The 24453-nt window shown below is 45.7% G+C and overlaps 11 protein-coding genes across 12 annotated transcripts; 4 read left to right on the top strand and 7 right to left on the bottom strand.

Annotated features, from left to right (window-relative positions):
* Nucleotides 1-63: 63 nt before the first annotated feature.
* On the bottom strand, nt 64-2926 carry LOC136192330 (uncharacterized). The gene is made up of 8 exons (XM_065980871.1): nt 2793-2926; nt 1380-2730; nt 1193-1322; nt 1039-1143; nt 904-992; nt 780-852; nt 601-729; nt 64-531 (listed from the first exon to the last, which is right to left on the bottom strand). Exons 2-8 carry the CDS (start codon nt 1698-1700, stop codon nt 179-181), a joined length of 1200 nt encoding a protein of 399 aa, XP_065836943.1. The 5' UTR covers nt 1701-2730; nt 2793-2926; the 3' UTR covers nt 64-178.
* On the top strand, nt 1835-3532 carry LOC136192329 (uncharacterized). The gene is made up of 8 exons (XM_065980870.1): nt 1835-2193; nt 2256-2382; nt 2445-2552; nt 2607-2650; nt 2698-2751; nt 2801-2873; nt 2924-3200; nt 3253-3532. Exons 1-8 carry the CDS (start codon nt 1864-1866, stop codon nt 3452-3454), a joined length of 1215 nt encoding a protein of 404 aa, XP_065836942.1. The 5' UTR covers nt 1835-1863; the 3' UTR covers nt 3455-3532.
* Nucleotides 3486-5185, bottom strand: LOC136192327 (synaptotagmin-1-like). Its single transcript, XM_065980867.1, has 4 exons — nt 4974-5185; nt 4076-4917; nt 3911-4022; nt 3486-3861 (listed from the first exon to the last, which is right to left on the bottom strand). Exons 1-4 carry the CDS (start codon nt 5005-5007, stop codon nt 3551-3553), a joined length of 1299 nt encoding a protein of 432 aa, XP_065836939.1. The 5' UTR covers nt 5008-5185; the 3' UTR covers nt 3486-3550.
* On the bottom strand, nt 5106-7330 carry LOC136192326 (poly(A) RNA polymerase GLD2-like). The gene is made up of 13 exons (XM_065980866.1): nt 6717-7330; nt 6573-6664; nt 6448-6520; nt 6335-6395; nt 6243-6279; nt 6152-6191; nt 5966-6094; nt 5874-5917; nt 5709-5785; nt 5596-5655; nt 5461-5546; nt 5330-5406; nt 5106-5261 (listed from the first exon to the last, which is right to left on the bottom strand). Exons 1-13 carry the CDS (start codon nt 7243-7245, stop codon nt 5214-5216), a joined length of 1353 nt encoding a protein of 450 aa, XP_065836938.1. The 5' UTR covers nt 7246-7330; the 3' UTR covers nt 5106-5213.
* LOC136192338 (immediate early response 3-interacting protein 1-like) lies at nt 7266-7824 on the bottom strand. 2 transcript variants are annotated; one of them, XM_065980880.1, is made up of 4 exons: nt 7699-7824; nt 7533-7637; nt 7404-7482; nt 7266-7340 (listed from the first exon to the last, which is right to left on the bottom strand). In XM_065980880.1, exons 1-3 carry the CDS (start codon nt 7787-7789, stop codon nt 7427-7429), a joined length of 252 nt encoding a protein of 83 aa, XP_065836952.1. In that variant the 5' UTR covers nt 7790-7824; the 3' UTR covers nt 7266-7340; nt 7404-7426. The 2 variants fall into 2 exon arrangements, with proteins under 2 accessions (XP_065836952.1, XP_065836950.1); XM_065980878.1 differs by lacking the exon at nt 7266-7340 and having other exon boundaries at nt 7344-7482.
* A 120-nt stretch (nt 7825-7944) lies between these two features.
* Nucleotides 7945-8832, top strand: LOC136192333 (uncharacterized). Its single transcript, XM_065980874.1, has 2 exons — nt 7945-8048; nt 8110-8832. Exons 1-2 carry the CDS (start codon nt 7975-7977, stop codon nt 8663-8665), a joined length of 630 nt encoding a protein of 209 aa, XP_065836946.1. The 5' UTR covers nt 7945-7974; the 3' UTR covers nt 8666-8832.
* Nucleotides 8003-9541, bottom strand: LOC136192336 (polyamine-modulated factor 1-like). The gene is made up of 6 exons (XM_065980876.1): nt 9431-9541; nt 9268-9373; nt 9113-9216; nt 8959-9052; nt 8799-8903; nt 8003-8745 (listed from the first exon to the last, which is right to left on the bottom strand). Exons 1-6 carry the CDS (start codon nt 9514-9516, stop codon nt 8668-8670), a joined length of 573 nt encoding a protein of 190 aa, XP_065836948.1. The 5' UTR covers nt 9517-9541; the 3' UTR covers nt 8003-8667.
* Nucleotides 9534-19276, bottom strand: LOC136192322 (NBAS subunit of NRZ tethering complex-like). Its single transcript, XM_065980863.1, is given in 59 exon segments — nt 9534-9879; nt 9934-10056; nt 10110-10212; nt 10268-10401; nt 10449-10532; nt 10581-10689; nt 10746-10823; nt 10872-11023; nt 11079-11138; nt 11188-11275; nt 11325-11416; nt 11473-11586; nt 11639-11734; nt 11780-11956; nt 12005-12124; nt 12182-12257; nt 12307-12417; nt 12472-12538; nt 12588-12876; nt 12925-13125; nt 13175-13613; nt 13665-13786; nt 13836-13913; nt 13970-14046; nt 14099-14211; nt 14259-14479; nt 14534-14636; nt 14691-14749; nt 14795-14858; nt 14910-14999; nt 15050-15114; nt 15165-15341; nt 15396-15476; nt 15546-15650; nt 15705-15780; nt 15830-15913; nt 15959-16039; nt 16096-16167; nt 16219-16283; nt 16330-16434; nt 16484-16592; nt 16594-16745; nt 16801-16929; nt 16992-17123; nt 17174-17290; nt 17344-17431; nt 17485-17543; nt 17605-17645; nt 17699-17735; nt 17784-17912; nt 17966-18010; nt 18065-18290; nt 18337-18393; nt 18448-18579; nt 18637-18712; nt 18765-18853; nt 18907-19018; nt 19073-19133; nt 19181-19276. Coding segments are annotated over 59 exon segments (6738 nt in total). The 5' UTR covers nt 19247-19276; the 3' UTR covers nt 9534-9549.
* LOC136192332 (alpha- and gamma-adaptin-binding protein p34-like) lies at nt 19264-21195 on the bottom strand. Its single transcript, XM_065980873.1, has 8 exons — nt 20445-21195; nt 20184-20383; nt 19883-20129; nt 19789-19832; nt 19669-19738; nt 19545-19616; nt 19442-19491; nt 19264-19393 (listed from the first exon to the last, which is right to left on the bottom strand). Exons 1-8 carry the CDS (start codon nt 20515-20517, stop codon nt 19322-19324), a joined length of 828 nt encoding a protein of 275 aa, XP_065836945.1. The 5' UTR covers nt 20518-21195; the 3' UTR covers nt 19264-19321.
* Nucleotides 20760-23439, top strand: LOC136192323 (leishmanolysin-like peptidase). The gene is made up of 4 exons (XM_065980864.1): nt 20760-21650; nt 21707-22474; nt 22523-22844; nt 22894-23439. Exons 1-4 carry the CDS (start codon nt 20880-20882, stop codon nt 23391-23393), a joined length of 2361 nt encoding a protein of 786 aa, XP_065836936.1. The 5' UTR covers nt 20760-20879; the 3' UTR covers nt 23394-23439.
* A 39-nt stretch (nt 23440-23478) lies between these two features.
* LOC136192334 (receptor expression-enhancing protein 5-like) lies at nt 23479-24428 on the top strand. Its single transcript, XM_065980875.1, has 4 exons — nt 23479-23640; nt 23703-23796; nt 23854-23992; nt 24079-24428. The coding sequence occupies exons 1-4, from the start codon at nt 23517-23519 to the stop codon at nt 24325-24327; spliced, it is 606 nt and encodes a 201-aa protein (XP_065836947.1). The 5' UTR covers nt 23479-23516; the 3' UTR covers nt 24328-24428.
* Nucleotides 24429-24453: the final 25 nt, after the last annotated feature.

Here is a 24453-nt window from a genome sequence, read left to right as displayed (position 1 = left end):
AGTGCGATCGACGCCGAGTCACTCGTTTCTAAAGGCGGGAGCACGTGAAGTGCGGCGATCGCACACCTGACAAGCGCTACCCCCGTGCGCGTGGATTAGAAAGAGAAGATACAGGACAGAAAAAGTTATGATGATAAGAATGAATGGAAAAAATGCGTCTCCCCCCCCAGTATTTCCTCTACGCGTGCTCGCTCTGCCATTCTGGATGAATGGTGAAGTGCGAGCTCTTCATCCTCGGCGCGCCACCGAAGATGGATCCTCTGTGAGGACCCTGCTGTTGTTGATAATTGCGTACGGAGCGATGATGCCATACGGGGGGCTTGCTCGTCGAAAGAGCGTCGTGGAGGTGAGCGGGAACGCTCATGCGACGATGGGGATCGCGAACGGGCGGAGCGCTGGGATGACGACGAAGAAACGACGACGGAGCGACGAGACGAGCCGGAGACGAGGCGCGTCGTTGAAGACGAGACGGAGGACGATCGCCGGAAGGCGGAGAGATCGTATTCAGAAGTCGAAGAGCAACGGAACGATCTAAACGAAGAATAAATAAATAAATAAACAAAACCTACACTAAAGCGCGTTACTACTTCTCTCTCTTACCTTCTGGTTTCGCTTCCTGTAGCCATTTTTCAACTGCCGGTGTCGCTTGAGGATGAAGGGTCTTTTGAACGACTTCGCTTATGTGAGCGTCTTCCGCTGCTTTGAGCATGCTCAGAACGGCTTGTTGTTCTGACGTCAGATAATCGAAATTCGTTCTAATGTATCCAAAAAATCTGTACCTTTTTGATTTGCACCCTTTAGCCAATCGTCAACAGCGGGAACGTGTTCGGGTCGAACGGCCACTCCAATGCTCTGTATCATGGGAAAATGTATGAAAAAGGGAAGAAGCTCTATATTTCTTACATCTGGTCTAGCTGTTTTCGTCTCCTTGGGAGGAGAAGGAAAATCGGGGAACTCTTGCTTGGGAACAGGTCTTCTTGGCATAGCTGGAACTAAATAAATCTCAAATAATAAATATTTAATTATTTAATTATTTACGTCTTCCTGGCGACGGTTGAACCAAATGACGGCCGTATTCTCGACTTTCGGGTACCATTCGAAGTTTCGCCACGCCAGTTAAAACTTCATTCCTTGCATCTCCATCTACATAGAATAAGATACGCGAACACTTTATCCCTTCATCACTGTGTACCATTTTGGGCGTCTTTGTAATCGAATTGAAAATTCTCCTGAGCATCTTTTTGAAGCGCTTTTGCCAGTCCGTCGAATTCATCACCGTCAGTCGAGAGTCGTCTCGACGGCACTCGCCAATTCATGAACGACTATTTGAACATAATAATAATAAAATCAAATAATTGACGTCGTCGAGAGGAAAATGCCTGATTTGGATGCGGATTATTTCGTCGCGTCGCTGACGTGGGTCTCGGCTCGGATCTCGTTCCTTGACGCGACTGAAAATCGGCCTTGTAACTCGTCTTCCATCTCATCCCCACTTGCGACGGACTCGTCAAATCGTTCGCAACGGGAAACACCTCCGATGCGTCGTGCGACTGCTTGCGCTCTTTCGCCGACTGAACGCGACGTCGAGCCGCCGAGCCGGTCCGACCGCCGCCGGACGGCTCCGCCTCTTCCGGTTCGGGAGACGGCCCGGCGAATCGCGGATGAGCCGATTTGATGCGCGGTTTCGCCTTACTTGCCATAGGGCCCCCCACCCCCAATTCGCTTCTTGCAAAGAATCCTCGACCTCGACGAAACGCTTCTGATTGGTCGCCACTCACGTGCACGTCGCTTATCTCACGTGAATCCCGCCACGCGACACGACCCTCCCCTAGCAACGCAGAGCCGCTTTTTTACAACGATCGAATGGCAAGCGCTCCGCCCGAACGCGTCAAATCGGCTCGACTCGTGGGAAGACCGCAGCGCGAGAGAGCGCGCATCGATCGCAGCGCTTCGGTGCCGCGAGCGCGTTCCGCCGGCGCTCTCCTGCGAGGCAGTAGCGGCGTGCCTGACTTCTATACGACGAGTGCAGCGGGACCGAATCCTGCTCTAATTACGCATATGAAAATGTTCTCGCGTCGAGCCGAGGAAGCTCGGCGACGAGGACGAGGAGGAAAGGTCTCTATTCATGATTTGAGGATCGAGGCGAGTCGACCGCCCGTGCACACGCCGCGGAATAATCCTCAACCGGGAGCGGTAATGAGGCGACGATGCGAAATGGGTGATTTGGGCGAAGGGTGGCGAATTTTTGTACGCAGGCGTTTGTTACGTGGAAAATGCCGCGTGGCGGCGGCGGAACAGGAGAACGGGATGGGTCTATGGAACGTGACGTCAAAATGAGTTTTTATGACGAATATCGGGGAACGTATGGGCCACCAGGCCAAGGTGAGAGAGGGAGAGAGATTTAGACACAATTGTTTCTTTTACCTGTGTTTATCTTTATCTAGATGATGATGATCAAATATTGACGAATTTATCCAAGCTCAAGTTGAATCCGGAGGCGTACGCTCACAAGGCGACGTCCACTCGATCCATTCCGGCCGCCTGGTCGCAAGGTGATATTTCTCGACCATTTTTTTTGCGTCATCGATTCTGATTTTTTTTCTTAGTGCCGCACGATGAATACGACGGCGAATACGGTGTTGACGAGCAGGTGCTTCGTTTTCGAGCTCTCCAACTGTTTCTAACGTGTCTATTTAGGTTGGAAAGTCGGAAGTCTCCGTTGAAAACGATCTAAAGAGCGAATCGCAAAAGGTATCGCGTTCGAATGGGGCTCTATCTTCGGCTGAACGCACTTTTCTAGTCGGTTACGTTTGCATTGACGTCCGACGCGAAGACTGGCGTCGAGAGCTGGCTTCAACGAGCATCGGAAAGAGGTTTTTCACGCAGTTTTGGGGGTGGGACATATAAATATTTCGATGGACAGAGCGCGCTATCGCGATGGACTTCTTCAAAGCGCTGCACCATGACGACGACGAATCGAGATCGCGACCGAGCTCGAAACCGGGCTCGACAGCTGCAGCTTTAGCTCGGATGCCTCGAGCGCCGCCCAAAGCGAAGCAGCCGAACTTCACGCTGCAAGGAAAAAAGCAGAAAATGACGTCATCAAAAGACGCGCCTCTGCTTCGATCTACAAGCTGCCGGAGTCATATAAAAGAGTTCAAAGAGAAAGAGATCAAATACATTATGAAGAAGATGGAGAAGTACGAACCTTAGCGCCGCCTAATATATCATAAATCCATTGTATCCAAACAGAAAAATCGATCCTAAAAAATACGTGGACGAATTCAAAGAAAAACCGCTCGAACAACTTCCCTACAAACACAAGCACCGACGAATGAATACGGATCCGGGTACATATCCCCGATCTTTCTTTGCCCAGACAAAGAGTCCAAATCGCAGCTACTTCATCATTTCGCCCGACTGGGCATCAGAAAACCTAGTTACCACCTACTAGAATAGGAATAAGTTGTCGAAGTACAGTGTAGTCACATTATTCAGTTTCTAGTATTAGCATAATAAATGAATAAATGAAAGGGACGAAAACGAAGCGCTATTCAATCAAAAGTGCATGCTGCTCGCGAACGGTCGTGCCTGGATTCGAAACAGCGTCCAAATAGTGCTGCTTTGCTACGTCCGAAAAGGCTAGCGAGCCCAAAACAATTCTACCTAAGATTCGATCGTATGGAGCCCGACTTGCGTCTTTGACGTGTACGACGACGCTGAGTCGATCGACGGGAAGCATGCGCACGTTAAACGCCATCACCTTTTCGAAGGACGGCGCCAAAGTCGGTCCCACGTGGTTCGTAGTCAGTTTACCGACTAGAGCTCGTTCGGTGTACAAGTACCCTTTGCAATAGCCATCTAGTAAGAAAACGATTAAATAATAAATAATTCATATTTTTATTGATACCTGTTAGTTCGCTTGTCAAACCGTCGACGCGCTCAACGGCAACGCTAAAGAGATTTATATCGGGATAGAGACATAAGGCGACAGTGACGCTAATGGAAGCGCGCTGCACATCCTAAAATCAAATCAAATTAATTAATTAATTTAATTAGAGAGAAACACGCCCACATCGTCGAAATCCAAATTCTGCCAAGCGGTATAAGATTGCGACGAGGCGTTTGCAAGCGGCACGATGACGTCACCGAGTAAAACGTGCCGAGCCAATTGATCGGCATTGAGAACTCGCAGAATGATCGTCGAATCGCCGAGCTCGCTCGCCTTTCGTTCGATCGTGAACGTCTCATTATAATTGGGATGACGATCGTTCCAGACGACATCCGTTTTTCGTTTCGAATACGATCCCCAATTGGGCGCGACGTAGACTTTGACGTAGGGATTCGCCGCTATCAGCCCCGTCGCTCGTATCACCGTCACGATGACGAGCGACGAATTGGGCATGAAACGCACGGCGAACTGCAAACTACCGCGCGCGCTACGCTTAGGCGGAGGATCGAGCTCGGGACGATCCAACACGGATGTGGGCGTGGGCGAATCGAGTAAGGAATAGCCGCCGCCCCCGCGTCCTTTCGCCGCCGCCAACCGTTCAGGAAAAGAAGACCACTGTTTCATTTTTTTGATGTCGACCATCGATCCTTCTGATGACGTCGTCGTCGTCGTCGTGGACGGCGTTTCTTTTTGCGACGATCGTTTCTCGCCGGCGCTGCTGCGGCGTTTCTTCGCGTAGAGCGCGAGTTCGCGCGGAGACGGCTCTGTTTGGCGTCGCGTCGTGACGCGATGCGTGCCCGTTGGCATGGCGTGCGGAGGGATCTTGAGGCGACTGCGGCGCCTTTCCTTTGGCTTTTGTTTACGACGATGAACGCAGCAGGCGATCGTGCAGAAGATGGCGAGGAGGAGAACGGCGACGCCGATTCCAGTCACAACGCCGACGATGACTGGTTCATCTTTCATTTCTACCGTAACCGGAAGGGTGGAGGAGAAAAACAAACGACTCGTTCTTTATTCTTACTCGACGCGTCCATGCTCGAATTGTCTTGATCCATTCTGCTGCAGTTCTTGCTATAGAAATGAGTCGGCTATTGCCGACAAGCGACTGGGGGGAGACCCGTCCTAAGCGCGGAATTTTAGTGATGTGAACGCGTAACCTCGCGACCTCGCTTTTATCGGTACACAAACATTCCCGGAAGAGAAACCCAAGAGGTACTAGGTGGACCTATGAAAAAATAACACCCAACGACGTTCGTTTCCTCTAAACAAGATCCTTAATAGTTCGCTCCGACTCCAGTACGCGGAACGCCTAGAAAAGAAAAACCGAGAAGAGAATCGTTAGATACGGAAAGGGTGTGTCAATTAAGTTTAACCCACCCTTGCAAAATGAGACCTAATCTCACGCATATTCGAACTTTTGAGCGATCGCGTTGTATTATCCGCTTTGAATGGTTCTGCGCGTAGGGGAACCGAATTCGTAGACATCATTGCTTTGGGGAAGCCCTTACCTTCGATGCATATATCCCTGACCCACCCTACTTCTGTTGGCTTCTGGTAAGATCTTCCCAGACGCACGGATATAACGGAGTTAAAACTAGACAGATAGGGGCGTTGTAGACGACGACAAGGCGTTCGTTTCTCACTTGAATTGATTGTAGAAGGCGAAAAACGTCAGCAAAAGTCGACCGCAGTCATCTTTATTGCTGTAGAAATAAATATTCATACATTCTCCCTCAATGCAAATAGCCGATCTTACTTGAGAGGAAGATCGTCGAGTGCTTCTTGAAAAAGATGAGGCTGAAGATGATCCAGTGAGTTGAGATTCGTTGTGTCCTAAGGGAAGTATCGTGTTCAGAGAACAGGGTGGAACAGGAAGTAGGACAGCCGCCTTTTTTCTATAAGAGGAATACGTGTCACTTGCCTGATATTTCCTTTTTAGACGGGGAAGTACTGGGGGTCGACAATCTGTGGGGAAATGTTAGCGAACGCAATCTCTGTTTTGTTGTGGCTCACTTTGTAAATAAAAGATTGTCATTAGAACTATTGAGTAGCTGGAAAGATAGCCACGTCCGGCGTTATTCACACCGACGCATTTTGACCAACTCTTGATCGTTATTACAAGAGGTGCAACCCTTGCATCGACTTAGAGACAGACCGATAGTTGTGATTAAATAATTAAATAAAAAGACTTGGGCTTACCTTTACAGAATGCTCTCATAAGATGAGAATTTTTAAGACACTGTGTAACGAGATTTGAGTGCATTGCGCAACGTTTTAACCTCTTACTCACGTAAACGTTATCAATACTAACATCAGAGCAAATTTCACTATAGGAAAAATGATTTATTAATTAAAAGTTAGCTAAGATTCGTTTACGCTAACCGGTACGTTAGATGAAGAATAGGTACTGCTGCTGGAATGACAACAACGTGACTGAAATTATCTTTACCCAACAAATAATTAATAATAAATCAGATTTATTCTAATTCGCTTGCCTGTTCCCTTTGTTGTGCTTTGTCTGAGCAATGCTCCAAAAGCTCTCAGCGTCCTAATCTTAAACTTATGATTCTAAAATTCATAATTTGATGCAATTCAGACTGATTTTTGATCAGAGGCCAACGTGAGTAGTGCCAGTTAGCAAGCAAAAATCGACGTCACTCTTGGCGTCACAAAATCCCGACACACTTGATCCAGTCATAAAGAGAGTCGCGTCTAATATTATCAGCGTCACTTTTTTATATCATACCATATCATATTAATTAACCTGGAAATGGTGTCTGAATGATGTCCTGAAGCCTTTGTCGAAGTTCTTCCTTTACTCGAAGAACATCTGCCGTTTGAGTGGAACGAGTCGAGAAGTCAATGATTTCCTTTGTTAGCGTTTCCCAACTCGGTATCGAAGTCTTCTCAGCTGAAGGAAGAGGCAGAGGCAGAGAAAGAAGAGGAGGAGGCTTAGAGTAGGAAGGAACCGACGGGACGCACTGAGACAGTAAAGGAACCGGTGCAAGCAGCGGTGCTCGAGGAGGAGGAGGAGGTGGTGGTGGTGGTGGTGGAGGAGGAGGAAGAGGAAGAGGAGCAGGAGGACGTTGATAGGGCGAATATCGGGCCGCTGTCCACGGATGCATGCTTCGAGGACGAGGCGCCTCCGGTAAACGACGAGGTGGGTCGGGAAAACGCCGCAGTCGTTCCTGTGGACGAGGCGCTTCGGGAAAACGACGCAGGTTCGACAGACGAGGAGGATCGGGTACGCGAGGCGGCGGCGGAGGCGGTGGACGCCATTTGTATGGAAACATTAGTCCTTGTCGAGACTTTAGTTGGCTGCAAAGCGATCCGCAGGGCAAGTTTTGTCGCGAGTATCCGGGTTGGGGTTGTGGTCACGAGGCACCGTCTGTTCAGGTAACGTACAGTGTTTTATGCAGTAACTTAGCTGGTAAGTATGATTATTGATTACGGAATTTCTACTTTCAAAGTGAGTCAACCCAGAACAAGTAGGTAAGCTAATGTGACCGCATTCAGCGCAATAAGAGGAACTACAAAAAAGAAGATAAAGACGTTGAAAAAAAATTAAAATTGGACGTACCTCTCAGTAGTGTTCGCACCGATGAAATAAGATTAATAATTTGGTGCTTTACGCCCTTTTCTTGGCCAAAACCGGGATTATTCGCTTCATTCGTACCCCATCCAACTGAGAAAATACAGTGTAGCTCTATCTCGGCTCTCTGAAACTCCTTTCGTTTATTACGTACTCTTGGATAAAAACCGTTGCTCGTTCAATATTGCCACAGCGTTGATGAACAGCAAGAAAGCTTCGTACAAAGCTCCCAAGGTGAACGCCATGTTTGATTCGTTGATAGCAAATCGAGAACGTTCCGGAAGCTCTACCCAATCACAAGAGGCCGCGTCAAGACGTGGGCGGTAGTGACCTGATCGCGGTGACGTCACTCATAATGTGACGTGTCCTTAGCGGGTATAAAAGCAAGGCAGCGTCACCAGTTCGGCAGTTTAATCACTAGTCAGAGAATATGAAAACCTTCGTCTTCGTAATAATCGGACTGATTTCAATCAGTCGCGTCTATTCGTCGTTTTTATTTGGAAGGTGAAGTGCATCATCCTCCCCACTCAGTTCAAATACTAACTACGGTATTTTCTCTTTATAGTCCCATACAGTATCGACCGTGGTATCATTCTGTTTTGGATGATTTGGACGTCGCCGACCCGTTTCCCTTTCTCACGTGGAATCACCGACCCCGAGTCAATCCGTACAGAAAAATGATTCGCGAGACAATACCCGTGCACGTTGTCCAAGAAAAGGACACGATCAACGCCCAGCTGCACGTTCCTTACTTCCGAAAGGACAACATTCGTCTGAAACTCATCGACAATGAGATTCATATCACGGGAGAAAGGCCTTGCGCCAATAGGGAGCGTTGTGAAAAGAAAACGTTTTCTGAGACCCTAGTACTACCCCATGGCACGGATTTCAGCACAGCAAAGTCCTATTTGGATAAGAACGGGTGGCTCAGCATTGAACTCAAAGTCAGGGCACCCTCGATAACAAATCTGGAGATCGAAGACGAAACGACTCTCCAAACGGAATCGAATTATTTAAACGGTGACGTCGACAACGATGACGTCATAATCGAAGACGAGATTTCAAAACCCTTATGCTCAGAAACATCAAACATAGACAACTTATATGACATAGGTGTATAGACTCATTTGCCTTCTAAATCTTTGTACGTTTGACTTAGGGAGTCCAGTGCTGCCTTAGTAGAATCAATAACCTCGCTAGTCTAAAAATAGTTTGTTGGAATAATCAATATTTTTTGGTCTTTTGGGGGACTACCTTCAATAAAGTCTCAGCCTCTTTTCTAAACGTCTCGAGTGTTTCAAGCAATTTTTTCCGTTTTTCAGTCACACTAGCAGTGAGGGCAGACTTCTCACTACTCGCCTAAAATTTTCCTACTAGAGGTCTTTCTAGGGAAGCTCTATAGCCTTTTTCTCACTTCGTCTATGTGCTGAATAAGTCTCTCTTTCTCTTCCGTCAAAATTTCCATTAGAAAAGGTCTGATATCGTCGCTTACATTTCCGGTAGGGCGACTAAGAACGAGGTCCTCTTTTTTAAAATAATTTTTTACTCTCCTTTTTTGAGGCACTTACAACGCTTTATCAGATTTGGAATTCGATGATTCCGCTCTAAGCCTATCTAGTTCGGCGAAAAGTTTGGTCAAATCGTGTTCTTCGAAAACCTCTCGAATATTTTCCTATTCGATCGATCGATTCCTCTATTCGCCCGTTTTTCGTCGCGCTCTTACCTCCATTGCGTCTTTTAGTCCTTTGGAGACAGATTTCGCGACCAATTCCACTTGTTTTCCGTCTCGTTCTTCCAAAAAAGGAAAACATTTGACCAAATTCGACGTTCTGTGCCCCGAATGCCGCTCAAATGACGCCAATCTCAAGCCTCAAGTTAGAACTAACTTAGAAGTTGCAACGAGTCGTTCGATGATCCTCTCGAAGGCTAAAAGAAGCCATTTTTCGAGACTGCTTTCGCTCTTCGCTGCCATAAACTCCCGTATGCCAGTGTGGCGCCAATGTGATTATTTTCCAAAGAACTTTTTAGCTGCACCTAGAGCCAAACTTATAGTGCTCACTAAAGAATTCGTTCCTTTGATTTTCAGTAGTAGAGATCCAGCTTGGGCCCAAAATCCAGCTTCATACAGTAGACGCGCAACCAATTCAATTCTTTCTTTGCCTGGTGCTAAAAATTTGACGTCGATGTCTTGCAAGTCGTTTCTTTTTAACAATGATGATGACGACGATGATGTCAAATAGTTGACAAAGACACTGTAGTAGGGGAGTTCAAGTAGAGAGATGACCTGTTGTCTCACAATCAACAGCTCTGAGAGTTCGTCGTCGGAAGGCAGCTCCTGCAAAAAAAGAGAATAAATAACGCGAATTGGTCATTTGAAGAACGAACCAACCTGAGTCTTTTTGAAGGTCCCCATGGCCAAGCAATGAAGGTCAGGATGCGGTGTAACCAAAGCGTATTTTACTGCGGACAGCCTGTCGGACTCATTCAAGATAGAAAACACCTCTTTGTCTACCTAAAATGTATGGATACGTAGAACGTTCTTAGGATTGTTTCCACTTTTCTTACCTCTAATCGTATATTGTGTATTTCGTTTCGCATTTGAACAACGCGAGACGATGAGCCTTCGTCTTCTAGTTTGGCAACGAGAGGAAGCACTATGCTGGCCATTCTAAATCTCATATATTATATCTGGTTTATGATGAAGAAAATTTTTGGCGGCGCACTCTTGCGTTTCAGTCGACCAAATGAAGATCAATTTCCACAGGGAAACGAACTGATGAAGCTGGCTACTTTGTCGTATCAAATCGTGAAGAAGCTGAAACTGGGCTTCAGGGCCATCCACGTCAGCGGGAGAAATCTAAAGAAAAGACTCGTGAACGCTCTCCTAGATAACCGTGAAAACACTTTTCTAGTCCAAGCGCTTGAGATTTCCGCTTCCGACTTGTAGAAAGTGAGCAGAGATGCTTCAGACTCGCCCAATTCTAGATTCTAAAATACCTACTATTAAAAAGCCTCGCTTGGGCAATTTCTACGTACTTTTTCCAGAGTTTGCAGGACAGCTGTTCTCGGTTCAATAGGCAGCTCGAGATTTCCACAGAACGGGCGCAAAATCGACAGCAAAGCCTCTCCTTTAACTAGTTGACCCCTTCAATAAAAACACGTTTCACTAAACGTCGTTTGTTTTCAGACTATCTCTCTCACCCTAATTTAACGTGTTCTGCAACAGATTCAATAGTTCGAGTAAGTTTACGCATCGTATCTTGGTCGAATTCAGGCTCCCTTATAAAGAGATATTACCCTCGTCACGTGAAACGTGATGAGTTGTACTTTAGATGCTCTAGTAGCGTTTCGACTGCTGTGGCCATGACGTAGCGAATAGTCGTCTTCCGGCCTGTCACCGATTCAGCCAACGTGATAAGATTCTTTATCACGTCTATAGGACAACCGTCCACAAGCAAAGTCTGAGCCAGAGCAAGGATCTTGAACAAAGCATTAATAAAAAAATGTTGAGCTAGGGGGACAATTCTTTTCTACCTTGGTATGATCTCCTAAAGCCTGATCATACTCCAAAGCGTAGCTCTTCAGACGAGGATCCTAAAAATATTTCTGTTAATAAACGAATTTTACGATCACGTAATAGTACATTTTCGGCATTTTTCCATTCCGCCAAAAGCGGTTGTTTCAGCGATTGCACGTGTTTGAGTACAAAATTTAATTCCTCTCCAGTTGATCTACAACCACGTGACGTTAATTTAAAAAAAGCGAAAGGCAAGAGCCCACCTTAGATCCTCTTCTTTTTCTTTTCCAGATATCCTCTGCCTGGCAAATCGAACAGCCCGCTTAGCAATATCAATTCGACTATCAACAGGCATCTAAATAAATAAACAAACTCCTAAAAGCTCTAGAATACAAAATCCTCATTTATTACTTGATTTATTGATCTCAAACTAGCAACAGCCTCTTGCACAAAATTTTTCAAATCACTGCCGTCAAGCCTGTCAAGGAAATCCTGGCAGGCATCGTATCGTTCAACCCACATAATCTAGGCATGCATATAAACGAATCCTAGATCAAAATCGTCTTTTTTTGCCTACCGGTGTTGAAGCGTCTTGAGATTTGCCTTGACCTCCCCAGAACAGTTTCTCGCACAGAATTCGGTACACGGTGCTCTCAGTCATCATTTTTTCTTCCTATAAGAAAAATTCGCCGATAAAATTCTTCTAATTCTCCCTTGCCTGTTGTGGAAATTTGTTGGCCATTTTCGCCAAAACGTGGCCATTTGCCGACGTTATCGCAACATAGAGAGTCGCCTCCGAATCTTCTCCAGACATGAGCTTCTTATAGTCGAGACCTTGAACGGACGTTTTGAGTTTTTTCAGAAGTTTGACGTGTGTTTCGGGAGTGTGGAGTTTCTGCGAATCGTCTAACGCACTCAAATCGCATAAAATTAAATGCCTCACAAGTTTCACTGTCGCTCCTCGCTCTTGACACGACTGCAGAAGCGTGAAATAGTACAAAAGTCGACCTAGATCACAGCCAGGAAGGTGAGGATAAACGGACTCTTCTAGACTGTGGCTCAACTAGAAAGCAAAGTGTAGGGGGGATAAGTTTAAATTTTTCCAAAGGAAGGATCTTGCCTCTTCAGGTTTTTCTAGCAGGAAAGAAACTACGCCTAATTTTTCCAGCTTTGAGCCAACAGCCGTAGATGATAAACTAGGACAATCTAATGTATAATTTCTCGCGAAAGTCCTCATTCGCTTACTTGGATTGAGTTAGTAACCAGGTTAGATAAACAAGATAAAGTTGACGCTTTGGGACGGAGTAATGAATGGCAAGAGAAACAGCAGTATCATAGTTCTCATCTGATTCGCTCCTGGAAGAAAAAAAACGCTGAAACATTTTTATAGACGTAGCAGGGCAAAAATACTTGACAAGCTTGAAAATCGTTTCTCTTCTGTACTCTTCGTCGGATACAAAGAGATTCGTGTCAATGGCTGAAGAAGCAGATAATGTGGTATTGATATATGCGACTATGCAATTTACTTGAATCCATTTCTTTTAATTTCTGAGCGTACGTGAAATCGGCGAGCTGCTTTAGAGTCAAATCGAGTCCACTCGCAAAGCGCGTCAAATCGTCGGAAAATCCTTCTTGAGAATTTCTGATTTGCAAGACGCATTTGATAAGAGAGATGGGCGGATGTTCGTAGAGACGACGACAGCGACGAGAGACGGGATCCCCAACGAAGAGCTGCAAGGAATAATAATACAAGGCAAAGTGAAGATAGAGCAACGTGGAGGGAAAGCCGTCAAGACAATCCACAGCGAAATCAACCTAAAAATACATGAAATTTCGTTTTATTTGGAGAGGGAGAAAGAATACCTCTGATAAGGTCAAAAGATAGGCAAGTGCCAAGGGAACGTCTTTGATGATGTGAGTCTTTGTTAGCTGAGAAAGAACGTCTTCAACTGAGTCCTCCTCCCCGTCATCTTGACCCGATATGAGAGCGAGACGAAGTAAATCTTGATCAACAGAAACGACGTCAGAACTCCTCCTAAAATTCTCGTCGCAATAGAAAGCTCCCTAAAGAAGAAACATAAGCGAAAGAAAACCACACAAAAAAATACGATGCCTCGATATCGTAAAACGGATGCGCGACTAAAACATCCTCATCTTCTCGTTCCTTCTCCTCGACAGGCCTCATCTTCTCCCTCGTCGTCTTCATCAACCCAACGCAATGCCTCATAAAGTCACCAGCGCTCTGACCAACACGCGTTCCCGCCAACGATTCGACCGCCTCCGCCGATCGGCTCATCAGTCCGCCGACGGCTCCGGCGCTCTTTTCCATCAGTCGATGCACGCCTTGGGAGCGGGTGACGAGATCGCCGACGAAGTGCTGCACGGCGCCGGCGCCTCGACCGAATAGCTGCCAGGATTTGGAGAAGACGGTCGCGTCGCCGTCCGTAGCGCGAAGGCAAATTTCCTGCACTTCTAGAACGTTTAGAGATTCGAGAATGAAGTCGATTTCTTCGGCGGGGCAATGAGCTGCGGAAAAGGCGAGGAGTTCTTGCCTTGAAGATAAAAATAATGGATTATTCGTTTCGTGGATTTTTCTTCTTTACTTTAGTGAAATGTTTTCGAGTTTTTCGCTTTCTCCTACCCACTTGCACGCTTCCCACGCCAATTCGTAATTTGCCTGGACAAGGAGTTGACACGTTTGGCTCGCAATTTTGACGTCATCGGCCTTGATAGGCAAAAATTTTAGAAATTTATTAATCGAATGACGACAGAACCTTCATAGCGGCGTGTACGATTAAAATTCGAACGTCGTGTGGATGCTGAAGCCCGAGAGAAGTTCCCAACTTCTCAAGCTTTAATTAAGACTTCTCATTTGACGTCACATCTGTGTGTAAGAGAATGGTTATACCTTTTGATGAGATTTGTACGCTTTCGGATGCTCCAAAGCCTCCTTAATTAGGTCGATTTTATTCTTGGTACGTCGAACTAAAGAAATTATCTCAAAAAGGAATTATTGGGGGACGAGTGCTTCAGTTGCCTTGCAGAGGAAAAGCGAACACGCCGAAATCGTTTAGCAACGCGAGAGCAGCTATCAAATTGAGTTCGGCTTCAATGCGAGGCGTTCTCTCGTCGATAAGAGACAAGCAAGCCCTAGAGAACAACACGGAAAGATCGCGAATCTTTACTTAGCTCTATACCTCGCTAAATCCATTTCATTGTCATCGGACTTGGACGCTGAATTGAAGTACTCCTTAGCCGCTCTTACAGCCAGTTCTTCGGACATTTCATAAGGCAATTTGTTGGTCGTTTCATCGGCTAATCCGTGCGTTTCTCTTCGGCTTTTGTGACCGGTGATCCAGCGTCCAGCAAAGCCGATGCTTCTCGCGTGACCCGAGCAGAGTAGGCTCTCAATAAATACCTTAAGTGCAGCGTCACTGAGAGAACGCGGCGGCGAGGACTCGCTTGCTCTTGCCTCGTTACAGGTATCCGTTTCAACGCATTTGAAAACGCGTTTCTTTAAAGTTTCTAGATCTTTTTGAACGTTCTCCCATTCGTCGAAAGACAAGGGACGATTTCTTTACAGGAATGCCTTGACATTCGTACATATAAGGTGGGGTTTTTTTTCCTACTTTCTATTGGCTGAGCGACACATTTTGATCATGAGCTTTTTGCCTTCAACTTCGTCGTGCTTTGCGCAGAATGAGAATCAAACCTAATGTTCTCTTTAGCTTACTTGTATATCTCTAATAAAGTGAATTGGAACTCTGACGTCGTGACTAGCAAGAATTTTAGCAGCACTAACAAACACTTGTCTAAGAAATTGCCTGAAATTTCAACAAAAATCTTACAAAAGGTGATTGGCCATTGAATTGCGGGCTGATGTCTGACCCAGTGTAAGAGACGCGGAAATTTTTTCGGCAACGGACAATTGGTCGTTTCTAGAAATTCATCGTTATTTTCTGCTATTTTTGACGTCACTACGTAGCACCTTTCGCACGCGTAAACACATGCAAGCGCTATTTCTGTTAGTTGAGCTTTGGAGAGAATTTGAGCCTGTTCAATTTTGTGACGTCAGATTATTACGTTATTTTTTCTTTTCCTACTTGGATTGTCGATTTGCATAGCGCATGACACAGCTCCAGATTTTCCTTCGATTTGTCAACAAGGAAACTTTTTAGAAATTGAAACAAAGAGCCAGGTTCACGCTGGTCAAGTCTCTTCAAGAAAGGAAGAAGCCACTTCTGAAAGGCGACCATAAAACTCGCAGAACTGTCCAACGACTAAATAAATATAGTTATTAATCTAATAAAATATTTATTGTTTTCATAGGTAACCTGTTCCATAATTATGTCGATTCGCCGGCTAGTGTCCATCTGTTTCAATCCATCCAGCCCCAAATACTGAGCTGTTTGACACTAGAGAAGAAGAAGAAGAAGAAGAAGAACAAGGCGTCTAATCTATAATTTTTCTAAATTTCTACTCACTTCATAGACTATAGTCTCCAAGGTGACCAAATCTTCAATCATCTCTTCTAATCCAATAAAACCGCTTGCTTCTCCGAGACGAAGCAACTCCAAGGCAACGTCAACCTAGAGTGATAAAATAAGAGAAAATTCAACCAGGCAAACCGCTGTCTTACACACCCTTCCTGACAACGCCTCGATTTCGCCTGCTCTGTAGATAAACCACTGAGAAACCAATTCAATGGTAAGGAGAGCTCTGAAAAACAATTTCTGATCATATGATTATATTTTTTTCTTGTACTAACCGATACTGAGACAAAGCCGGCTGGCTATTGTACATTGAATCAATATATGCGTCGTTTTGGTCTTCTCTCGGTCCAAGGACGGCACTAGAAGCGGAAATGAAGCGTTCTCTGTATTAGTCCTAATTTTACCTTAGTTTTTTGCTTTCAACCCAATCGAGCTGTCTCCATGGTTTCTGTTCGGGTACAAATAGAGAGTTTTTATCGTCTGGGCTAAGATACGTGCATCTCTATCGAGTTAATTAATTAATTAAACTTTGTTGGCCTACTCTATGTCCGGCAAAATAAGCTCGTAATCGTTTGGAGACAACGTTTCGGGAAAATGCGAAAGAACAAGAAGCCTAGAGAGTCAAATTACAGGAAATCAAACGACGCTTCTACGCGCTGCAAACCAATGATCAAGTACGTAAGACCCGTGGTAAATGAGCAAAGCATTAACGGCCTCCCAATTGCCATCCTAAAGCAACCAAGTGACTAAAATAATAGAGATAGACAGCTCGTACTTGAGCGTATGTGATAGCAAGCTCTAGAGCATCTTTCGTTCGAAACTGACGGTACTTCTCCGCGCTGAAACGTTCGTCAACAAAGCGAGGACCACCGAGAATTTCCTACAGTAGAAATAACAGCGAAGATAATATAAGATAAAGGAACAATCACCTGAAACGTTAGTAGTCTATCGGAATAGATCAAAAACTTGCGACGGCATCGACAGAGATGAATTTGCTCAGCGGTAAGACTGAAAAATATGACGTAAAAAGGCGAGATAGTGACTTATGTACCTAAGTTTCTCGTCGTCATTTCCGACAGTGCTTTCTGTTTTTTCTAAACCGTATAGTACCAGTTCTTTCGCTGCATTGAAGTTGTCTGGTATTCTCGACAAACACTCCCTAATAACCCAAGCATCATCAGAAACTTTCGCCTAAGAAATAGAAAAACACGTCTTTTCATCGTCAAAAGTGCACGCTTTTCCGCACCAAATAATCAGATATTGATGCCTTGGAAATGTTCTCGCAAGCCTTCCATTGCGTTTTATAGACGAGATCCGTATCCAAATTGAATCGCTGAGCGAGAGCAATGGCATCGCCATAATGCTCCTGTTCAAGCTACGCGCGAAAAAATCAATCAAGTAGGAAATCACTCACGTGCCTATATATAGTCATTATACTTTTCTGTCGAATAATTCTTTTGGCGTCATGGACTGTAGAAAGGAGAGATGATACAAGCGTTTGACGCTTTGTTGCGATGACAACTGGCTAGCTGGCCTGAATCTATTGTTATCAGTAAGAAAGTAAAGAATCTAGAAAAGTCTACGTTTTTTTGAAATCAAAGTTTAGGAAATCTACTTACTTGTTTGATTGTTCGTTTCAGGAACGATTCGTCTCGATCGAAATCGTCGTCTTCGTTTTTCTCGTCGTCACTGACGACGAAGAGCTGCGTCAATCTTCGCTTGACTTTTCCTTCGCACTGTGAGAAGTGCAACTGTCAATATCGTCATGAAATATCTCTACTGTACGTACGTCGAGAATAAAGAAGCCCCTATTGGTCGTTGACGTGATATGGCAGCCCGATTCGAAATGCTCCGACGCTTCAAATAGACTAGTGAGCCTATGAGAAAAAAATTTAGACTAGTTTCTATTTAATCATTTGATTTATTCTACGTTTCGTTATTAACTGAGACGACTGTCACTAATCCTGATTTTTGAGTGAGGATCAATGCCTAGGAGAGAGAGAGGAACAGTCATACTCTTTTCTAATGGGTCTACTATGTGTGGTATTACTTCGTTTGACCACCACTGAATGCTCACGAAATAATCCTCAACTAAATCAATGAATTTAATTCGAATTATTGCGATATATAAACGTCATTTTTACATTTTTTGCTCTGCTGATTTTCGTGTAAAAGATCCAGCTACGCGTAGAGAATATATAAATAATACTTAGACACTATTTTCCTTGCCTGGCTTTCGTAATTCCATTCGTGGTACTTTGTCAGCGAGGGAAGATGCCAGACGGTCAATTGGCCAAGGCAATCCAGAGTAGCCAACCGATTGCCGTCGGGAGAAAGACCCATTCGAAAAACGAGATCCTGGCGCGTAGAAAAATAAAAGAGGAAGCCCTAATCATATCGAAACAACTAACGAGATTCGTTGACTTGGAGAAAAACGATGAAAAGAACGCTTTTTTCTAGAGCAAACATAGGATGTATAATACTATATCAATAGCTTGTGATTTCTTCACTTTGAATCCTTCTGCTGACGTCAAACCCTTGACGTAATAAGGAGCGCCGTCGAGGATCCGCCACGAGCTGACGGACGATACAACGCTCGTGCTATCGTCTGCTTTGGAACTGCAGCTTCCAACGAAGAGGAGACGGTGAGATGGCGAGTAGGCAAAGGAGCCAACAAAGCCCGGCAAGTAATCCGAGAAGGAAAACGTGTGTTGCAGAATGCACTCAGAACGAGACCTAAAATTAAATACTTTGGGAACGTTGATTTAATTATTATTATTACCTTATAAGATAATTTCGCAGTAGTCCGCCATAGCTGATTGTCACAAGCTCATAAAGCCTATAGGAAGAGGTAAAGATAAGTATTTCTAAATGATTAAATATATTGTTATACCCTTGGGTTCCCTTTTGACACGGAAGAAATGCTATTCCAGCTGGAGCCTTGCGAAAATCAAATCTAGTCGTCTCACTGGAGATGCTAACAAGCAACTGCCCCGTATCTGATACAATACACACCCCACCCAAACTATAAGAGAACGAAACACTGTTTAATTAAAAGGACTGTACTTATGAAAAATTCTACCTAGATAGGATAACCAAAAGGGATCCATCAGGACTCCATGATGATTGAGACCATTTTGGATGAGAATCAGGCGACACTGCGTCACCGTCAATTTTTTTTAAATTTTCAACTACGTCTTTTTTGCTGACCTTGGACAATTGCTACACTATTGAACCGGTCACGTGCTGATCGAATTTCGATTTCCGCTTCTCGAATTAAAGCCAAATTGTGACCGTTTCTGGGTCGAACAGTATATGTTTGACTCTCGCGTTTGTTCTTATATGTGCTTACTCGGCTAAGGCGAGGCTCCAAGGGATATTGTTCTCGATTCGAGCGACGAGAGACTCGCGAATGCGAGTCGCGAGTCTGCCGCCAAATACGCTCGAAGCGAAGTCGAAGGCATCTGAGAGTCAACAAAAATGTTTAATCGTTTGGAAAAGAGCTCGTATAGTCCTACCTTTGCTCAAAAAAGAGAGTTTTTCTAGGATTGTTTGACGTTGGCTCGTTTCTTCGCTTTTCTGCGAATAGCTGTCACCTATTGCGGCGATTAAACGTTCACCATTACTTTTCCGTCTCCTTCGTCGTCGTTCCAGTCATCGATAAGAAGAAGATCGTACAAAATGGGATCCATCGCATCGCCGAGTCCCGTATGTCTACACAATGTATTTTAATACCCTAAACTAATATGTATTCATTCAATCGCTTGTCAGGTGAGATCGTCTATTCCTTTAACTTCGTCTTCATCGCCGCCCATGGCATGCCAAAAAGCCAAAGCAACCTGAAAAGAGACAAGTCATAAGGAGATAATTATTTCTCATTTGTTCACCTTTTCGGCATACTGTCTCCTTTCTTCATCTGGCAAAGTGGCGGCTTTTTCTACGGATACAACGTTGTGCTGATGTGTGACAGTGGTCACACGAAAATGTAACCTTTCATCGATCTCATTTTCCCAAACAAGCTCTCGAACGATTCTCCTTCTTCCAACGTCAAATCGCCGGAATCTAAGGTACCACCAGCGATGCAAACGAGCACAGCATCAACGCCTTTTCTTACCTTTCTCATCAAGACTTTCGGCCACGTTTCGACTGGAAACAACACCATCAGAGTTCGTTGCCTCTTTATCCTATAAATATAACATAGGAAATGTTTTGTTTCTAAAGAGAAAATGTGTACCACTGCCTGAGGATCTTTTGCATTTTGTGACGGGGAAGATTCACCTAAGAAACAGAATCAATGTCTCGTCATTCTCTTCCCTGTACTACGTCACCTTTCATGCTCATTCCAGACCACGTGTTACTTTGTAACGCTTCAGTAATCCTTGCAATACCTCCATCCTCTGCTTTCAATTCGACGAGCTCGAAGGAATGATGGACGCACCACTGCAGTGCAACGTCTCGCTCGACACCACTAGCATCGTCCTCATCATTGAATTGATTACAGACAAGCAAAAGAACGTTTGGTTCCTGTTTCTCCACAAACCGAAGCCAACGTTTCGTTTCTTCAAAAGTCGTCGGCTTCAAAATCAGACATAGGCTAATAAAATTAATAATATTGACAGGCAGTCATACCTCATTGGGATCGAAGAGAAGGACCAAACCGTCGACGCTGTTGAAGAGGGCGTGGTCGAATGAAGGCAGGTTGGCTGACGTCGAAACGACGACGATTTCGACGTCTGCACTGTAATACTTATTGTCGATTTTCCAGCTGAATGACGTGAGCCCGTCTTCGTGTTTGGTTGCGTTCGAATGGTCGCGAACATCGCAGACGTCTGCGATAGGAGATAAAACAGCGAATGGACACATGACTAAGGTGAAGTGCAGTCTATTTACCTTTGGCTAGTTGTAATGGATCGATGTTTCGGCTGCAATTCGCGATCAAAACGACGTCTCTGGACGAAGCCATTCGTTTCCTTTCCCACGTGACCAAAGCCCGGATGCGACTTGAAACAGAACGACCCCAGAACTGCCCTGCGGGCTTCTAGACAAGGCCACAGCGCATTGCACAGTAAAAGCCTTTTTACGTAGTAAACTCGGAAATAACGCGGAAGTAGACTAGCCACGCAGTCATTTCAGTATGACCGAGACGATGAGAGATAGTGAAGCACTAATGAGAAGAAAAAACAAGCTCCTTCTTTAGCCACTGACGACGTAGAACGAAGCCATTGATTCGCCGAATGGAGAGTAGATGGCGCGCACGCGCAGTCGAGTCGAACGAAAAACGCAGAGAGGAAAGAAAGGCATGCAATCATTCTGAAGAGAAAAAGAATGACGTCGTCTATTTTGTGGCGGGTAGACATACGTCTGATCGTCGTTCTCTTGGCCTTCTCGGCCGCCCGCGTCGCCTCGCGATCGATTCAACGCCGAGCGCCCACGGACATCGTCGCCTATCGTCTCGACGTCACATACGACGACAAATCGCTAAACAACATCATCGACGCTCGATTCGTCAACGACGTAAAGCGAACGCTCGTTCCAACGCTCGCCCATTGGCTTCTCGAACGCCTGCGCGTTTCGACGGACCACGAACCCATTCGACTTTCGCCCGATTGCGGCGCGAAAGGTCTAACGGCCGATAAGACGGCGTGCGTGGACGCGTGCGCGACGATGACGCGGTGCGGCGAGGCGTCCGTTCCTCCCGATCATTTGGGCTTGTGTCGACGTTGCGGTTTCTTCAGCGAAGTGTGCCCGCGCTGTTTCGAGTGCGTCGACGACGTCTTGCCGCCCGGCGTCGCCAATAAGGATTATTTGCTATATGTGACGGCTGTCAATGGATCGGATTGCGCCTCCGGAGTCGTCTTTACGTCTTCGTCGTGTCGACAACAGAGCGATGGTCTTCGTCGTCCCATTGCCGGAAATATCAACATCTGTCCCTATGCTGATCTTCACAGCGGCGTCGAATACTTTGAATATTATTTTGGATTGTTGCTGCGTGAGATGATTAAATTATTGGGATTTTCCGTCGATTTGTATCCTGATTGGTCGCAACACGCTGACAACGTTCGATCTAATTGGACTATAGCACAATCGTCAGGAAAGGTAAAAAAAGCGTTCTATATTGTGACATTATTCACCCTTTTTTCTCTCTCATTCAGTTCGGACACGTTCCTAACAGCGAATACGTCTTTATAGCACCAACTGTTCAGTCTGCAGCTCGCAATCATTACGCTTGTCCTTCCCTCGCTGGAATGCTTCTCGCTACAAGTACGTCATCATCTCCTCTACCCTACTGGAATCAACGTATCGCTTGGGGCGAACTGATGACCCCCGATCCTCCGCCGGGTGCCGTCGTCTCACAACTCACACTCGCTCTTCTCAACGATACCGGCTGGTATGAAATCGATTTCAAAAAAGCCGAACAATTGACGTGGGGTCAGGGACTCGGCTGTAATTTTGTCACTGATAATTGCCTCGGTTTCATGCTCTCGCACGGCGAAGCCGTGCGCGACGCGCAGAAGCAATTCGACGACGCGTGGCGAAAATCAGCTTCTGTGAATCAATTACGATGGGGTCTCCGTTCCGCCGCTGTTGCCAGCCAATCATCATTGACTCCACCAAACGATTATCCCTTTACCGGTGTTCTAGGTGAGGACGTCAGTCGAATGACGCGCTGTTCCGTAGGACATCGTTACGTTGGCGAAAGCCACCTGCAAAAACAATCGCAAAACGTTGACAGCAAGTACGTTTATTTTTCACAAACGTTTGACGGCGCTGAATTGGCTGACTTTGAACGCTACGCATCCGCCGATTTTTATATGGATTATTGTCCGTACTGGAAGCCGGTAAGACGCGGCGGCGGCGGAAAACTGAAATTGTTTGACTGTAAGAATGCGTCAGCTGTTCCATCGAGCAATGATTTTCTCGTAAGTTTATTAGGATCACTCAAATAGATGAAGGGATTGTTTCTTTAGGAACGATATGGCTTGCAGTCGTCATGCGTCAATTTTGCTTCGCCGTGGATGTACAACGGTGAGAAGCAGGTGTCGTTCGAGCAGCACGATCACATTGGAAGTGGATGCTACGTCATCCAATGTCTCAAAGACGAAACGCTGACCATCGACGTCGCTGGAACCGAATACACGTGCAGCAAGGAAATGAAAACAGTCAATATTGACTTCACTTCGCCTGTAGGGAACAGATATGAAGTCCAATTGGAGTGTCCTCCCTATGACGTCATTTGTGGAGGAGTCTATGGTTGTCCTTCGAATTGTAATCATAGGGGCACCTGCAAAAGTAATCAAAATTTAGTCATTTATTTTATTTTATTATTTTTCTCGCGTAGATTTGAATTGTTCTTGTCATTCCGGTTTCGGCGGCGAATCGTGTTCGAACGTCGAAGGCGTGGGCGAATATTTGCCGGAAGACAGCGGCGATCCGGCCATCGATAATTCATTTCGATGGACGGCGCAAGTCATATTGAACTACGTTTTCACGCTTCTCGCTGCTCTAGGCATGGTCTTCATTCTCATATGGGTGCTCAAGTGCGGCGGTCTGAGCAAGACGTCGAGCATGAAGACCGATCCGGCGGAGCGCCGGAAACAGAAGAGGGAGGAGATGCGACGCACTCAGCGCCAGGGAAACGGGCGAGAAGGACGACAGCAGCAGCAGCAAAGGTTGCCACAGCAACAGGCACCTCCTCCTTTTCGTGTACGGCCGGAGGCGCCGAGACCTCCGTATCCCGTTCAGGCTTCCGTAGGACAGTATCAATTTTCTCCTGCGAAAGCGAGTAGTCAGCGTGGTAGCGTAGCGGACGAAGTAGAACTGTTTGCAGAAGATTCTTAGCATTAGCACTTATAAATTGGTCTACAATGATTATTTGATGATTGGGGACGTGTGGTTTACTTTGCGAGCTTCCTTCCTTTTTCGGGGCGAAGACGGGGCATTCCACGCGATCCCGGATTGAAGATGTCGACAGCTAAAGCAATTCGCGAAAACCTCGACAAATTCCTCGCTCAGGACAACCCAGTGACCAAAGCGATGGGCATGGCCGAAGCCCGATTCAAGATACCGAAGATCTACCAAGCATACGGTAGGTAGACTACACGCGGCGACGAAAAAAGCGTTTCCCTACGATCGCGAACCTTTTCTAAGCTGCCGGATGCTTAATCGGCTTCTATCTCCTCTTCGGCTACGCCGCGGCACTTCTGTGCAACTTCATTGGCGTCATTTACCCCGCTTACCGATCGTAAGTCGAAATGACGGCAATGGCACTCGCACTCGCTTTCGCTCGCTCGTACTTTAGATGCAAGGCGCTCGAAACGGAGGATAAGGATGACGACGTCCAATGGCTCACCTATTGGGTCGTCTTCGCCGTTTTCACTGTCATCGAATTCTTTTCCGACATCCTGCTCTCGTGGATGCCATTCTATTTTCTCATCAAGGTTCGGAATCGAATAACTTGCTATAATAATCCTTGACACCGGGGAGGCCAATGATTTTTAATTCTTTGCCCCTTACCCTCCCTTAGTGTTTGTTCCTCGTCTGGTGCATGGTTCCTGTAACCAGCAATGGATCGAAGGTTATCTATGATCGCATCGTTCGGCCTTACTTTTTGAAATACGAAAAGAAAGTCGATAAGGGTATAGCCGATGCAAAGAAATTGGCGGCCAAAGTGAAAGAAGAAGGAGAATCGGTGGCATCGCAAGCTGGAACAGCTATAACCAAGGAAGCCGTCTCTCACATGTTGTCTGGAGAGAAGTCAGACAAGCAGGACTAGAGCACGCAAAACACTCGATTTTTTCCCCCTCCCTCTCCTCTTCTCCTCTTTCGTTTTTGTCACTTCCACTCCTAACAAAAAATATTTCATTGCAAACCTCACGTCACGTGTTTTTATTCATTCATT

The sequence above is a fragment of the Oscarella lobularis genome, chromosome 10 (genome assembly GCF_947507565.1).
Source record: "Oscarella lobularis chromosome 10, ooOscLobu1.1, whole genome shotgun sequence".
In the NCBI taxonomy this organism is placed as follows: domain Eukaryota; kingdom Metazoa; phylum Porifera; class Homoscleromorpha; order Homosclerophorida; family Oscarellidae; genus Oscarella; species Oscarella lobularis.
Note: the sequence above shows the minus strand (reverse complement) of the source record. Positions and strands in the feature narration are given on the sequence as shown.

Coding starts and splice junctions, on each gene's coding strand:
- LOC136192330 (XM_065980871.1), bottom strand. CDS start 1,700: ATGGCAAGTAAGGCGAAACCGCGCATCAAATCGGCTCATCCGCGATTC. Junction 1,323..1,379: donor ATAATCCGCATCCAAATCAG/GCATTTTCCTCT, acceptor ATGTTCAAATAG/TCGTTCATGAATTGGCGAGT. Junction 730..779: donor AAAGGGTGCAAATCAAAAAG/GTACAGATTTTT, acceptor ATCTGACGTCAG/AACAACAAGCCGTTCTGAGC.
- LOC136192329 (XM_065980870.1), top strand. CDS start 1,864: ATGGCAAGCGCTCCGCCCGAACGCGTCAAATCGGCTCGACTCGTGGGA. Junction 2,194..2,255: donor ATAATCCTCAACCGGGAGCG/GTAATGAGGCGA, acceptor TTTTGTACGCAG/GCGTTTGTTACGTGGAAAAT. Junction 2,553..2,606: donor TCCGGCCGCCTGGTCGCAAG/GTGATATTTCTC, acceptor TTTTTTTCTTAG/TGCCGCACGATGAATACGAC.
- LOC136192327 (XM_065980867.1), bottom strand. CDS start 5,007: ATGGATCAAGACAATTCGAGCATGGACGCGTCGA. Junction 4,918..4,973: donor TTCGAGCATGGACGCGTCGA/GTAAGAATAAAG, acceptor CGGTTACGGTAG/AAATGAAAGATGAACCAGTC. Junction 3,862..3,910: donor TTTGACAAGCGAACTAACAG/GTATCAATAAAA, acceptor TTTTCTTACTAG/ATGGCTATTGCAAAGGGTAC.
- LOC136192326 (XM_065980866.1), bottom strand. CDS start 7,245: ATGTTTCCATACAAATGGCGTCCACCGCCTCCGCCGCCGCCTCGCGTA. Junction 6,521..6,572: donor TGCTAACTGGCACTACTCAC/GTTGGCCTCTGA, acceptor TATGAATTTTAG/AATCATAAGTTTAAGATTAG. Junction 5,786..5,873: donor GTCTAAAAAGGAAATATCAG/GCAAGTGACACG, acceptor TACTTCCCTTAG/GACACAACGAATCTCAACTC.
- LOC136192338 (XM_065980880.1), bottom strand. CDS start 7,789: ATGGCGTTCACCTTGGGAGCTTTGTACGAAGCTTTCTTGCTGTTCATC. Junction 7,638..7,698: donor GCAACGGTTTTTATCCAAGA/GTACGTAATAAA, acceptor GTATTTTCTCAG/TTGGATGGGGTACGAATGAA. Junction 7,483..7,532: donor GGTGCGAACACTACTGAGAG/GTACGTCCAATT, acceptor TCTTTTTTGTAG/TTCCTCTTATTGCGCTGAAT.
- LOC136192333 (XM_065980874.1), top strand. CDS start 7,975: ATGAAAACCTTCGTCTTCGTAATAATCGGACTGATTTCAATCAGTCGC. Junction 8,049..8,109: donor TCGTCGTTTTTATTTGGAAG/GTGAAGTGCATC, acceptor TTCTCTTTATAG/TCCCATACAGTATCGACCGT.
- LOC136192336 (XM_065980876.1), bottom strand. CDS start 9,516: ATGGCAGCGAAGAGCGAAAGCAGTCTCGAAAAATGGCTTCTTTTAGCC. Junction 9,374..9,430: donor CGACTCGTTGCAACTTCTAA/GTTAGTTCTAAC, acceptor TTCGGGGCACAG/AACGTCGAATTTGGTCAAAT. Junction 8,746..8,798: donor AGGCTGAGACTTTATTGAAG/GTAGTCCCCCAA, acceptor AACTATTTTTAG/ACTAGCGAGGTTATTGATTC.
- LOC136192332 (XM_065980873.1), bottom strand. CDS start 20,517: ATGGCTTCGTCCAGAGACGTCGTTTTGATCGCGAATTGCAGCCGAAAC. Junction 20,384..20,444: donor TCCATTACAACTAGCCAAAG/GTAAATAGACTG, acceptor CTCCTATCGCAG/ACGTCTGCGATGTTCGCGAC. Junction 20,130..20,183: donor TTCTCTTCGATCCCAATGAG/GTATGACTGCCT, acceptor CTGATTTTGAAG/CCGACGACTTTTGAAGAAAC.
- LOC136192323 (XM_065980864.1), top strand. CDS start 20,880: ATGACGTCGTCTATTTTGTGGCGGGTAGACATACGTCTGATCGTCGTT. Junction 21,651..21,706: donor TAGCACAATCGTCAGGAAAG/GTAAAAAAAGCG, acceptor TCTCTCATTCAG/TTCGGACACGTTCCTAACAG. Junction 22,845..22,893: donor TCATAGGGGCACCTGCAAAA/GTAATCAAAATT, acceptor TTTCTCGCGTAG/ATTTGAATTGTTCTTGTCAT.
- LOC136192334 (XM_065980875.1), top strand. CDS start 23,517: ATGTCGACAGCTAAAGCAATTCGCGAAAACCTCGACAAATTCCTCGCT. Junction 23,641..23,702: donor GAAGATCTACCAAGCATACG/GTAGGTAGACTA, acceptor ACCTTTTCTAAG/CTGCCGGATGCTTAATCGGC. Junction 23,993..24,078: donor CATTCTATTTTCTCATCAAG/GTTCGGAATCGA, acceptor ACCCTCCCTTAG/TGTTTGTTCCTCGTCTGGTG.